The sequence below is a fragment of the Trichechus manatus genome, unplaced genomic scaffold, assembly GCF_000243295.1.
Source record: "Trichechus manatus latirostris isolate Lorelei unplaced genomic scaffold, TriManLat1.0 scaffold00076, whole genome shotgun sequence".
Taxonomy (NCBI): domain Eukaryota; kingdom Metazoa; phylum Chordata; class Mammalia; order Sirenia; family Trichechidae; genus Trichechus; species Trichechus manatus.
In genome coordinates this window covers 11,838,693-11,851,567 of record NW_004444012.1, presented here as the reverse complement: position 1 = coordinate 11,851,567, position 12,875 = coordinate 11,838,693, and the positions used below count along the sequence as shown (strand labels likewise).

Here is a 12,875-nt window from a genome sequence, read left to right as displayed (position 1 = left end):
GGGAGTTTGTGGAGGGGTGGGAAGAGGAGTATCTGACTGTGTGAGTGACTTAGCTATTATCTCAGGTACTCCCGAGGAGTGCTCTCCCCAGGCCGCCATGTTCGAACACGTCTCTATTTCACCAGTGAGAGCCACGTCCACTCCCTACTGAGTGTCTTCCGTTATGGAGGACTTCTTGATGTAAGCGTCCTCTTTTGCATTCAGCCTGTGAACATCTTTTCTCAGCATTCTTTTCTGTTCCTCCTAATGCTTCTTTTTTTACTGCAAGCTTTCTTTATGTTCCTTTCTCTATGTTCCTGCCCATCCCTGACTCTCCTGTCCTTGGATCTTGGCTTACGTCTTCCTGTGTTTGGTAGGAGACCCAGGATGCACAATGGCAGCGCGCTTTGGCTTATCTTAGTGCCATCTCTGAGCTCAATTACATGACCCAGATTGTCATCATGCTTTATGAGGACAACACACGGGTGAGGAGCTGGCCGGGTGGGATGAGGAGAGGGCCCCTTCTCTCTGCCTCCATGCCCTTTTAGAAAAAAATTTTTTACCCTCATAATTTGTAGAATCCGGCTAGGTGTGGCACCTAGAGCACAGTATGACAGCATCTAGGAGGTTCTTACTGGAACAAAAATGTGTTCTTGGATGGTGTTGAGCCAGAGAGACACCCTAGAACATAGCTCTGGCATTGGGGAGGATATGGAATTAGGGATGGTATTCCTTAGAACTCTTGTTATAATGAGTCTTTTTTTCTCTTCAAACACTGTTACACATGAACTTCATCTGGTTCCACAAAGATATCTTTAAATGTGCTGCTGTATGCACTGTAGCAAAGCTGAGTTACGGCGAGAAATAGACGGAAAGGGTTGCAGAACTGGAAGTTGGAAAGTCATGTGGAGTGGTGAGCTAGAAACGGCAGAGGTGGGAGAATGAGAATTCTGTGACATTAGGCTATAGTGAAAGCTCTAGCAGATGAGCCCTAGAGTGAGGCAAGACCCTGAAACCTCAGCCCTGGGAGGAGGGTGTATCCTCTTGAGTTCCTCTCTTCCACCACCATACCCAGCTTCTCCCAACTGCCCCTTCATCTGGTGATGCCCTGTAGGATCCCTTATCAGAGGAGCGCTTCCATGTGGAGCTGCACTTCAGCCCTGGAGTGAAAGGTGTTGAGGAAGAAGGCAGTGCCCCAACTGGCTGTGGATTCCGTCCGGCCTCTTCTGAGGTGGGTCCTGCTCTGGATTTGGGACCTGAGGTCTTACAAACCTAGTGATGGGAAACTGGGAAGCAGTAACAGGGAGGTAAAAGAGTTGGGTAGTCTGGGATTAGGAGGCTGGAGGCCATTGACGCCTCTCTTATCTGTGCCTGTTGAACAGAATGAAGAGATGAAGACAGACCAAGGCAGCATAGAGAACCTGTGTCCCAGGAAGGCATCAGATGAGCCAGACCGGGCACTGCAGACTTCAGCCCAGCCCTCTGAGGGCCCTGGCCTCCCGAGGAGATCGCCTCTCATTCGCAACCGAAAAGCTGGCTCCATGGAGGTAATGGGAGGGGCTTGGGACAAAGACCAAAGACAGGAAGGGGTGGAAGCGCTCACAGGACAGTATCTATGTGTCGTCTGAATCCCCTTGGGCTCCTATCAGGGAACCATTCTTGGGGACCTGAGTCTTCCTGCCCCTAATGAATATGTTTTACTTCATCCTTCTTTCACAGCTGGCCCCCAACAGAGCTCCTCTAGACTGGTTGCTACTTCTGAGATTTCAGAGATGTCAGTGAAGGGTGCCCGAGAGATAAGGGTATTAAGAGGTGAGATTGAGGAGGATACCTGTAAATGAATGTGGAAAGGCAGTTCTTTAAGAGGAAATATAGTAGAAACAGCATGAACTCTGAAGTCTGACAGTTCTGGGCTAAAATCCCAGTCTGATCTTAGAAGCTGTGTGACCTTGGACAGGTAACTTCTCCAAGTCTGTAAAATAGGAGTAATTTTTTCATCTGTAAAATAGGAGTGATAGCCAGCTTAAAGGCCCTTTATAAATAGTAACTATAATAACTTAACTGTCATAACTATATAATTACTATTAAAGGCCACGCTCTCTCCATTCCTCTTTTGCCTTGAGTAAAAATTATAGGTCTGTTAGGGGCAAAGACCTGTCACTTTAATTTAACCCCTTAGGGTTATCTATACCATCATCCCCGAAAGGGAATCAAGTTTGGAGGTCTGTCTTTCTTCTCTTTGTTCTGACAAAGAGGTTTGTCTGCCTGGTCCCGTGTTCTGCTCTTCTGGGAGTTTGTCTCTAGCCTTCGGTTCTAGTTCTCCAGTTGTTTGGGTCTTTTTTCCTGGAAAGACTGTTTCCCTTTTTTTGGGCCAACAGCACTCCTTTTGACCCCATGACTTCTTCCTGTCTCTGACTGTCTGATTTGGGTCCTGCTCTGACCGGATGAATCAGTTCACCTGGCTCTGTGCCAGCTCTCTGTCTTGGAGGAATTAGTTTTTTCCCTTTTAGGGCTATCTCAGAAGAATCTAGTAACTAGCTTTGTTCAGCCAGAGGTTTAAACTTCAGGTTTTGGAGAAAGCTGAGAAGAAAAACTGCAGTCTCTTTTCTGGACTCATCCTTTGCTTCCTGATTATTTTAAGGTGGATTTGAAGTTATGCATATGCAGAGTTCCTTTAGGTGAGTTATGTATTCTACGCAGAGTTCCTTTAGGTGAGTTATGTATTCTTTCCTCTGAGGTTTAGATGTAATTTGGTATCCATCGTACTCTAGAAGCCTGCAGGCTCATGTGAAATAGATCAAATGGACAGAATGGCACATAATCGTCCATCAATAAACTGCTCCTCCACATCTAAAGCTCCCCCCATCCACCTAGTCTGCTGGTCTCCCCAGCGCTGTTGTGCGTGACGCCCTTCTGTCTTCTGGTTTAAGCAATCAAGAGACATAGGCCAAAAGAGAGTTCTCCGTGTATCATCTCTCAGACTTGATGGGATTGACTTCTCTCTTTCAGGCCTACAGAAAGCTTTCTATTGTAATCTCATCCCTTCCCTTCAGTTACTAGTGCTGCTTATACCCTGGCTCATCTAGGAAGATGGTTGCCTGGGATGTGCTCTCAAGCTTTGCAAGAAAGTCTTTTTTCTGCTTCTTGGTCACACAGCCTTGGAATATTAATATAGCCTCTCCTTGCTCTGTAAGCATAGGTATTGGGCAATCTTATCCTTGTCGCTTACAACCCTTCCCTCACCTCTTCTTTTCCTCTTGTCATCTTGTATTTTTGGACTGTTTTAGGTTACAAACCCTGTGACCTTCATAGCAGCTATGCCCAAGGTGGTCATTCTCTCCAGCCCTGTAACTAGCTCTGCCCTATGGGCACTGGGGCTTTCGGGAGCTGAGGGGTTAAAGGAGCCGTGACCGGCTTTCCACCCGGTCTGATTGCAGGTCATGAACATGCAGTGTACGGGGAGCCTGGACCTGATCCCCTTGCGGGGACGGCGCCGCCGGAGGTCAGGAGACCTCCCCCGGCCTTCCCCAGCCATCGGCCTACAGCCCCGGGCTGTGTCCACCACTCACCTGGCGTCCTGCACACAGGTGTCCCCTCCCTATCTTCCCTGCCTTTTCTGCCTTCTGTCTTTGCCTTTTGGGATCTAGGGACTCAGAATACTATCTAAGTGGGGTGTGTGTATGTTGGGGGTTGTGTGATTGGGCCCTTGCGGGCTTTTTGGAAATCTGTTTCACGTCTCCAGCAGTGAGATATTTGGAGGGGAGGGCTTCTTGGTTCAGACAAGAAATTGAGCGTAGTTGTCATAGCCACAGCTGTCCATAGAGAGAAGAGAGAGTGGCCACACTTGATTTCTTATTTGTAGCTGAGTCGTGATAAGCTTTTTGAGTCCTGGGGAGGGAAAGAGAAAAATTGGGGTTCCTGCTCTGTTGAGTACTAGGAGGTGTTGAATAATTATTTTTCAGATTTGAGATGGGAAGGGCTGAGGGACACCAGAGGCATCCTAGAAATAGAAGTGCCTTCTAGGACAGAAGGATCACTTGGGCAATTTCCTCCACAAAGTACACTCTCTATTCCCTTTTCTTTCTTCTTCCCCCATCAAAATTAATTGGTTCTTCTACACTTCTTCACATCACACTGCTTGGCTTTGTAGGGGCAGGAATTCAGGACCTGGGTTTTAGACTTCTGGGTTGAGGTGGTAAAATGGTGATATAGAGTCCTTTTTCTGCAGGTGCTTTCTGAGACTTCATCCTCAAGGCCTGGTGGCTATCGGCTCTTTTCATCTTCCCGGCCACCAACGGAGATGAAGCAGAGTGGCCTAGGTATGATTTCCTGCCATCTTTCACCTGACGTCGGGAAGGGGTGTCTGTCTGTTTTTATAGTTTAACGTGGGAAATCTTAGTCATGGGAGTTGGGCCCATCTAGTCAGCAGTATTGTCAGGTGGGATGGGGAAGACGAATTGGGAGAAGCCATATTTAGGTGTGAACTTTGATCCCAGATGATTGTTTCCATCCCAGGAAGGTGTTTGCCTTTTGGTTTTCTACACCAAGCCCCATTTCTATGGCTGAAGGCCATTTTTCTGGCTTCCCCTCTCATTCCTTATCTGTCCCTCCAGTGTAGCCCAGACCGTAAGGGGCCATGGAAACTCTGAACCTTCAGAGTTATCAGAGACAGAGCTATAAATAGAGGTACTTGTGACCCCTGTAAGTGTCATAGTCCTCATTTGGAGAACTTGTTCCATGTCTTCCTCTGAAACGTATGTTTTTCACACCCCTGCTCTGGCTCCTCCTACCTCTATGCCCTCTCCTCCATCCCTTCCTAATCCTGTAACTTTTTTTCCTTCCTTCCAGAAAATTAAAGGGTAAATCTGAGACTGGTATAGTGACAGAAGCTTCCCTCAGGACTTTGAGGGAATGTCTCTTGATTTTTTTGATCCCTGGAGAGGAGTGGAGAGCATCATCCAACCTTTCCTAAAAACACAGACTGTAGGAAGGACCAAGTCTCAGAGGATACTGTATTCTTCGGTGGAGGAAGTGGTCGTTGGGAGGGGTTATTTCTGAACACAGTACCTTGTGAGTCGGTAATTAGAGCTGGAGGTCAGAGACAATTGTGTGACTTGGTCCCTGGCTTCTTTCTATCATATTATCCTATTATTCTCTCCAGTTAGCTCCTCATTTTTTTTGTTAGCTTTGTCCTTGGTACCCAATTTTTTTTTGCCCCAAAATGGTCAGCATTTCGTCCAGCAAGAGGAAGAAAGGTTTTGAAAAATTTCCAGGCTAATTTTATGGGGATAGTTTGCATTCCAGATCTCTGAAATGAGGTAGATGGTTTGGGGCATAAGAAATAAATGACAAGGGTGTAGGTCTATAATATGGACTTCTCTTCCCAGAAGTGCCAGAAAAGAATAGGTTACCAAGGTAGTCTGGAAAAAAGGTATGTGTATCTGGCCTGGTTAAGTGGGTGTTCTGTCAAGAACAAGGCAGAGGTGTGGACCTGGGACTGGTTGACAGATGGTGGTGATAAAACTACCCTCTGAGATGATCCGAGGACTTGGCAGATTGGTGTTGGCGGGGCTATGCCAGGAAATTATTCAGAGGCGGAATTAAATGTAGAACAGAGCTTGTGGTGCTCTGGGACACAGCCAGCTCTTTTTAGCTCCTCTGAAGAAAAGCAGACATATTTAGCAACCCTTATTGCTCTCTGAAACTCCATTCCAGAGCCTGTTTGAGCATGAAAGGTAGGGAAAGTCGCTGTATCGAGGAATTCCAGGGTTAAGATTATCAGCTATTTGAACTTCCTAATTTCTGTGGTGACCCTGAAATCTTGGGACTCTTAAAACCATGGCGCCTTCTTTGTGGGCTCAAAGAAAATTGGCCTCACCTCCCTTACGAGTGTTAAGTTCCCAAGGCAAACCCAGGGTCTTGGCTAAGATGGGTTTGGAAGTAGAAGGGCAAATCCTAAGAACTTGAGTGTCAGCCTTGTCTCTCCCTGCCCACTCTGACCTTGTGAGCTATAGTTGGAGAGGGGTCCATGGAGCCCTAACCCTACTCTAGACCACACACTGGGGACAGTACTAGCTTGATTAATTTTCTTCAGAGATTTTTTCAGTTTTCTTTACTCCTCTGATTGGCGGTGGAGTTCTCTTTTCTCTCTTTGAACTTCTGTGTGTGGGCATCTGACTTTAGAATAGGACTTACAGGATAGTAAACTTTTGAGATCAGAAGACTTGTCTTTCTTGTTGTTTCTTGCTCACTGGGCCCTTCTCCTTAGTAGGGTGCTCAGCACACAGTAGGCGTGCTCTATGTGTAATCAGCTGATTTTCCAGTTTGTGTCCATCTTGTCTTCAGTAGCAATGCTCTGTTTCCTCTTGATGAAAAAATTATTTTCTGAGTGCAGTTTGTCCTCAGAGTCAAAAGGCCTGATTCTAGCCCAGCTTAGCTCCTAACAAACTATATCTCTTGAGCAAATGAAATCCCTTTTGGGTCTCTAAAATAAAAAGGTTGAACTAGGTTAATCTCTGAGTCCTTCACAGCTTTAAAAATTCAGTGAGTCTTATATTTTTTTTCTTGGGTGAGGTAAAAATGCCTGAAAGGAGGTGGAAGGGAGGGGACACTGGATGAAGAATCTAGGAAGAATTAGAAGGGTTCCAGCTGAGTGCTCCAAACATAGTCTCTAGTTTCAGTAAGAGTTCTTTCCTTTGAAACCTGCAGGGGACTAGCTTTCTGGGTTCTTCAAACTTATTCCCAGGGTAAGGGGCATTAAACTAAATCTAGGGGTTCTATAGGGATCTACCTATTCTTTTGGCATTTCTGAGAGCCACCTGAAGAGCTTAGTCTACCACTTTAAGTAGCTTTGAATCCCCTAATATGACTAACCCTGCATTTGTAGTGGCCTCATGCCTCTGCCTTGTAGCCTCTTCAGGAGAACCCCTACTTTGCTTGCCCAGTGTGGCTGTGGACAGTAGTGAAAGCTATTTGTGGTTATGTGTAGCGGCCATGTGGTAGTGGCTCTAAGTGGCTGTGTGTGTCTTGATGTTGTCGTGTGAATTGTATGTATTTCTGTGTAGTAGTTGCAGCTTTTCGTGGCTACTAATGCACTCCCGGCCTTGCAGGCTCACAGTGCACAGGGCTGTTCAGCACCACAGTGCTGGGTGGCTCCTCCAGCGCCCCGAATCTACAGGACTACGCCCGCAGCCATGGCAAAAAGCTACCACCTGCCAGTCTGAAGCACCGAGATGGTATGTGGGTGGGTTTTGGGGGGGGCAACTCCTTTCTCCATTTGTCCCCCAGCAAGGACACAGCTCAAGACCTATTCATGCTTATGATGGCACTGACATTGACCCTATGACAGAAGTTTTCTTCATCAGTTATAGATGGGAGAAGGAACCAGGACTTCATCCCCCTCTCCATTTGCATTTCCTCTCGCCATACAGATACTACTTATTTATGCTTATCCCTTCATACGGCCCTGCTACATCAATGACTCCACCTTTGTACTCTTTCCTGAACTCTAGCCTGTAGGGTAAGGACCCAGGAGGATGATCCATGGTCAGGAAGAATGCAGTGGAGGCTTGCTTAAATCCAGGAGATCAGGTTTAGGAATGGGAAAGTTGCCCAGCCAAGGCAGGAAAGATGACATGGAAAGAGATTGGGGGATGGGATGAAAGTTTCTATAAAGATTTTGTTTCCAAATGACCAGAAAGAGGGTGTGGTGGAGAAATTAGGATTGTTCGTGGGGCCGTCTTGTGGTAGAGATGACACACAGATTCGGAAGAGGAGATTATGCCAAGGGAAAATGTTGAAATATAGTCAGGAAGCTGAGGGGTGGGGATGGGAGCAGTTCACGTAACTGACTGTAAAGAACAGAGTATACAGAACAGAGTATATTTTGGGCAGATTCCAGAGCAGAGGGCGGGGGTAGGAGTGGGTATAATCCCCATGATGTCTTTTCTCCCCAGAGCTCTTGTTTGTCCCGGCCGTAAAACGATTTTCTGTGTCGTTTGCAAAGCATCCGACTAACGGTACGTTTGCTTCTGACTCAACATCGTTCCTCCTCATCATGTCATCTCCAGGCACTTAACCTCTGAGTTCTGACACTGATTTTGTCTCTCCTTCCACTGTGTTGACACCCTGCTGTCTCCGAATGAGTCGCTCACTAAGTGTCCCTCCTGGGACATTTCCCTTGTTGTGACAACCTTAGCCTTCGCTGCAGCCTGGCTGCCCAGTATCTGTGGCAACTTAATGTCTTACTTCCATAACCACCATCATCACTATTGTATCACTTCTGTCTGCATCACACCAAAATATTGATTAAGCATCTTCCATTTCCATCACATGACTGCCAAACATTATACAAACATGGTAATGGTTCCCCTTCTTAGGAAGAGAATAGTATTTCCAAATCATCCCCATTCTTCTCTTTTTTTCCACAGCCCTCAGCTCATATAATTTTGGTCTTTCTGTTTTTTCTCCAACTCTGTTGTTGGGGATGGCATGACAAGTTTGTTCTTCTTGTGGAGTAGTGCTGCGGTTCCCAGCTCCCAACCCTCCCCAGAAGGGTATTAATCTTGAGTATAGTTTCCTGTCTTCATATTCCTATAGCCTACCATTGTGTGTACTTTGTGTGGCTCTCATGTACCTGACATCTGCTTTATGTTACTACTAACCTAGTGCCTGGGCCTAGAAAGCAGGAGCCCAGATCAATTTGGGGTGAAAGAGAAAAAGAAAGGAGTAGGAGGTGGTAGGTAAAGGAAAAAAGATTGTACCTTGAGTTTTTCAATGTAGTTTCCACATAGGCCCAGCTTACATATGGCACTGCTTTCTCGCAGAAGCTAGAGGTGAAGGTTGAGATGTCTTCTGGGGATCCTGGGGGAGCTAAGGAAGGAATAGTATTTAAAGAACATTGAAGAGCTCGGTTGGCCTGCACTGTGGTGGGAGAGCTTGGACATCTGTGGAAAACAAAAACCGGAGGGCTATGGTGTCTTTGTGGGATATAATGGGAACCCAGGGCTCACTCCCCGTTAAGGTTTTATCCTTTGTATCCTTAGCTTTCTCTCTGCATTGTATCTTGTCTTCAAGGTAAATCCAATGTCATTAGATTTAGTTTTCTTCTGTCTTAGAGCTAAGACCCTCTGAGGGAGATGATGTTAATCTGGCTTCCTGGCTAGAAAAACGTCCAGGTGCTGATCTCCTGTACCCTAACCAGTGGCAGCTGCTAGACTTTAGCCCAGTCATGCCATACATCTGCACTAGGCACTGCTGAAATCTCTCCTGAGCCTGCACTTCTCCAGTTTAGCCCCCTCCCCGCCAGGCTCCCATCTGTTCCTGTGACAGGAGCCCCCCAGTCAGTGTGGCATGGCGGTGCCTACTCATTTAGCTTCACATTCTTCCGGCCTTCATGTGTTACGGTCATCTCTGAAGTAGAACCTAATGCGCCAATCCCAGAGCCTGTTGCTTAGACTTAGGAGACACGTTACTTAGGATCCCGAATATGGTAACAGGAACTTGGAGCCCTGAAACCAGCGCTAAATCAAAGATCTCCTAGTTTTCAGGCTTAATGAGAAAAGACACAAATTCATAAAACAGATTCCCAAACTATGTATCTCCAGTCCCCTAAAGCCTTGGTTAGCAGCCTCACCAGGTGAAGAAAGGAAGAATCAATTCTAACAAAAGGAGGAGAGGAAGAGAGATCCGGATCATTCAGGTATAGTGTAGGAGAAGGCTATTTATGATCTCCTCAAATACCCTGAATTCTTCCTCAGGGATCTTCTGGCCTCCTTTGTCCTTATACTTGAGCTTGAAGGCTACATGCATGAGAAACCAGAATCTGGGATCTGCCTGTTGGAGTTATTATGTCTCTTACTGAAGATTATCTAGATTTAATTTGGCCCTCAGGACAATATGAAGGCTGTACTCCATGGTCAAAATCTTGCTCAACTGACCCAGCAATTACAAAGTGGATGTTCTGTCTACAAATGCTTATGGAAGATTAATCACAGCAATGTGCCAACCTACTGTCCCATCATCACTGTCTCCTTGCCATGATGCCTACCTTTGAACAGAAACTAGAAAAACTAGACCTGCCCTTGGAAAGGAGGCAAGGCAGTGCTGTCTCCTTGGTTTGGTGGGAGGGCAGCCCTCAGCCCATCCTTGCCTCTGTTTCTGATAAGCTTCTGTCACATCCTGTGACTACATCAAATACACAAGTATGGCCCGTTACTAAACTGCACGCTGAGCTCTCCAAAGTAATCTAATATAGTGGGAAAGAGACTGTGGCTCACCCCATCCAGAATGCCAGAGTGTGCCCACTGGATTTGCCAATCCTATGTCTCCTGGGAGCCCACAAAATGGTGTGACCATTGGTACAGTTAGCGCTTGCCAGACTAGCCCATGTACAGCTGACTCTTGTCCTGAAATCCCAGCTAGGGTTTCTGGAAACCATAGTCTCACGTCTCATGTGGGAATCACCCTGTGGAATCAGTTCTGGTCTGGGAGTTCTGAGCAGTTATCCTTAGATACTTAGATGCTGAACTACTCGAGTTGGTACTCTATACCAAAATCCTGTACTCAAATTCTTACCCATCCTCACATCAGGTCTCAAGCCCCTATATCTTTTTCCGAAGATCTTCCCCCAACTGTTTTGTCTACATCCTCTCCTCTCCCACCCTGGTCCCTCGTGCCTTTTGCAGCTGAATTGCAAGCATCCACTAAGTTTGCCAAACAGCTAAAACAATGAGTCGTATAGGATCGAGGCTTCTCCACTCACCAGCTGAACAAAGCACAGTTAAACTTATCAGCAGTGGGAAGAAAGTACAAATTATCAAACTTTTGGCCTCTTTAGATTCAGTGCCCCCAACTCCTGAAACTTATGCAAACATTTTTTAAAAATCTGCTTAACAAGAGTATGGTAAAGGATGATTAACCAATGTTGACATTTTCACATATTGATTCCATTTTTACATGCTCTGTTTTAAAGGAGTCCTATACCTGGTCTCCAGCCAACCTCCTATGCCAGCTGCCTAGTACCAGCCCACACTGTGGCCATCTTAGAGTCTGGTCCAGAGGGCCTGGCCTGAACCTTCAGGAACATTGTTAAGCTTCAGACTTTATCTTGCTACCCTATGCCATTCTTGACCCTCTTCTCTGAGTGACTGAATCTTTTTGTCTCTATCCCAACCTCATAAATCTGTTCTGAGAAGCAGCCTTTGACTAGGGTTTGCCCAAGAAAGTTGAGGGACACAGGGGCTCTAGTCAAGGCTGCTAGCTGCAGAACTGACAGCTCACTCCCATCCAGAATGATGTGGCTGCTGTCTTGTAAGCACTGACTGAATTTGCTTAAAGAAGAAGGGGAGGGCCTTGCTGTATCGTGAGGTCTCGCTGGCCCCTTCTTTAAGGCTCACTGTGTGATGCCAACACTCATCTTTCCTACGAGAGATGCCCAGTGGCTCTGCTTCTCTCTTAGCTCACCTTGGAGCTAAGCAGCCCCACCTCCCATATGCTTGTGCCGGTCAGTGCCCCCTCATTGTCTCTCCTTCTTCTCTTTCTTTATCTCTGTGCTTCCTGCCGTGGTCCCCCCACCCCCGCCAGAGCTGCTGGATGACCAGCACCCTGTGGTCCGGTTGCTGCGCAGTTTTTCCTCTGACTGCCCAGGGGGCCGGCCAGTCTCCTTGGATGCCACGCTGGCGCATCACCTGCACCAGTGCTCCTACCACCTGCGCCTCTTCCGGAACTGGCTGCGCTCAGGCCAGGATGACCCCGAGTGCCTCTACGGTACCCCCTGCCACCAAGCTGGCTGCTGCCACTACCCTGGCTGGGACTGACTGCTTTGCTTATTGCACTTCTGGCAGGAGAGCTCGCCTGTGTCTTTCTCCTATTTCCCCTAAGGTTATGTGACTTGCATTTAGTAGCTTGGATGGGATTGGGGCCAGACTGTCTGGTAGCTGTAGCATTGGCTGCTCATCCCCTTCCTGTTCTCCTTCCTCACCACCCGCTAACATTATCTCTCCCCTAGTTCTATTCAGTTTAGGAGTAATCTCTTGCCCTGGAATCTGTTCTTATCTCTATAACCTTCTACTACCACCATCTTCCAGTCTAAATTTTTTCTACTCACTCTGAGGAGCTAGAGACTGTACCTCTCCTGCTGTCCTGCCACTAGATTACAGGGGGAAACTGAGGTACAGAGATTTTAGAGGCCCTATCTGAATCCTTGAGGCAAACAAGGGCCAGCAGTTAGAAGACGGTGAGATAGAATCCTTTTGAGTTATTGGTGAACAAGAGACTGAGTCTTGCATAGATCCTGCTGCCCCGCCTACCCTTAGACCCTTTAAGAAGATGTGGAGGAAGCATAGGAAAGACTGGGGACTGAAAAAGTGGTTGGTGATGTGTATTTCTTGGTCTTCCAACGGGGAAATTTGTTCTGTCAACAGTCCCTGGTATTCAGGTTACACGTTCAGGTTTATTCTTGATTCTACCCAGACTGCGAACCTACATTGGAGTTGTTGGGTTTAGAGCACAGAATCAGTATTTATTCTTTGTTTTCTAGGGGGTTTGCCTCATTTTCCTGGTGGAGTAGAGAGATCCTAGCAATTCTGGGATCTTCCAGTGAGATCAAAAGGGAGAAGCTTTGATGTAATGGAAATGACCAAGAAAGAACTTCCATCCCCCAGCCTGATCGTGCATGTGGTTTTCCTGGGCTGAGCTTCATGTGTATTGCATGCCTTCTAGCTTTCTTCCAAGTATTTTAGCCTTTCTACCCATATCCTGAATCTGCATGGACCCCTTCTCAGATTCCATGCCCTCCTCCTTAATATGGTTCTTTTGTTTATGATCCCTGAAATCTGCTGTTTCTTCCCAGCTCTGTGACCTCCCTACCTCATGTTAGACCCTACAGTTTTCACCCC

General features: G+C 46.8%; 1 protein-coding gene across 1 annotated transcript in view; it reads left to right on the top strand.

Annotated features, from left to right (window-relative positions):
- The window catches only part of PPIP5K1 (diphosphoinositol pentakisphosphate kinase 1), a 33,322-nt gene that overhangs the window by 11,012 nt on the left and 9,435 nt on the right, over window positions 1-12,875 (top strand). The window contains exons 21-28 of the mRNA XM_023735216.1: window positions 66-180; window positions 357-464; window positions 1,094-1,210; window positions 1,362-1,526; window positions 3,417-3,566; window positions 4,208-4,298; window positions 7,089-7,214; window positions 7,935-7,997. Of these exons, the coding sequence (XP_023590984.1) occupies window positions 66-180; window positions 357-464; window positions 1,094-1,210; window positions 1,362-1,526; window positions 3,417-3,566; window positions 4,208-4,298; window positions 7,089-7,214; window positions 7,935-7,997 (935 nt within the window). The remainder of the gene's footprint in view (window positions 1-65; window positions 181-356; window positions 465-1,093; window positions 1,211-1,361; window positions 1,527-3,416; window positions 3,567-4,207; window positions 4,299-7,088; window positions 7,215-7,934; window positions 7,998-12,875) is intronic.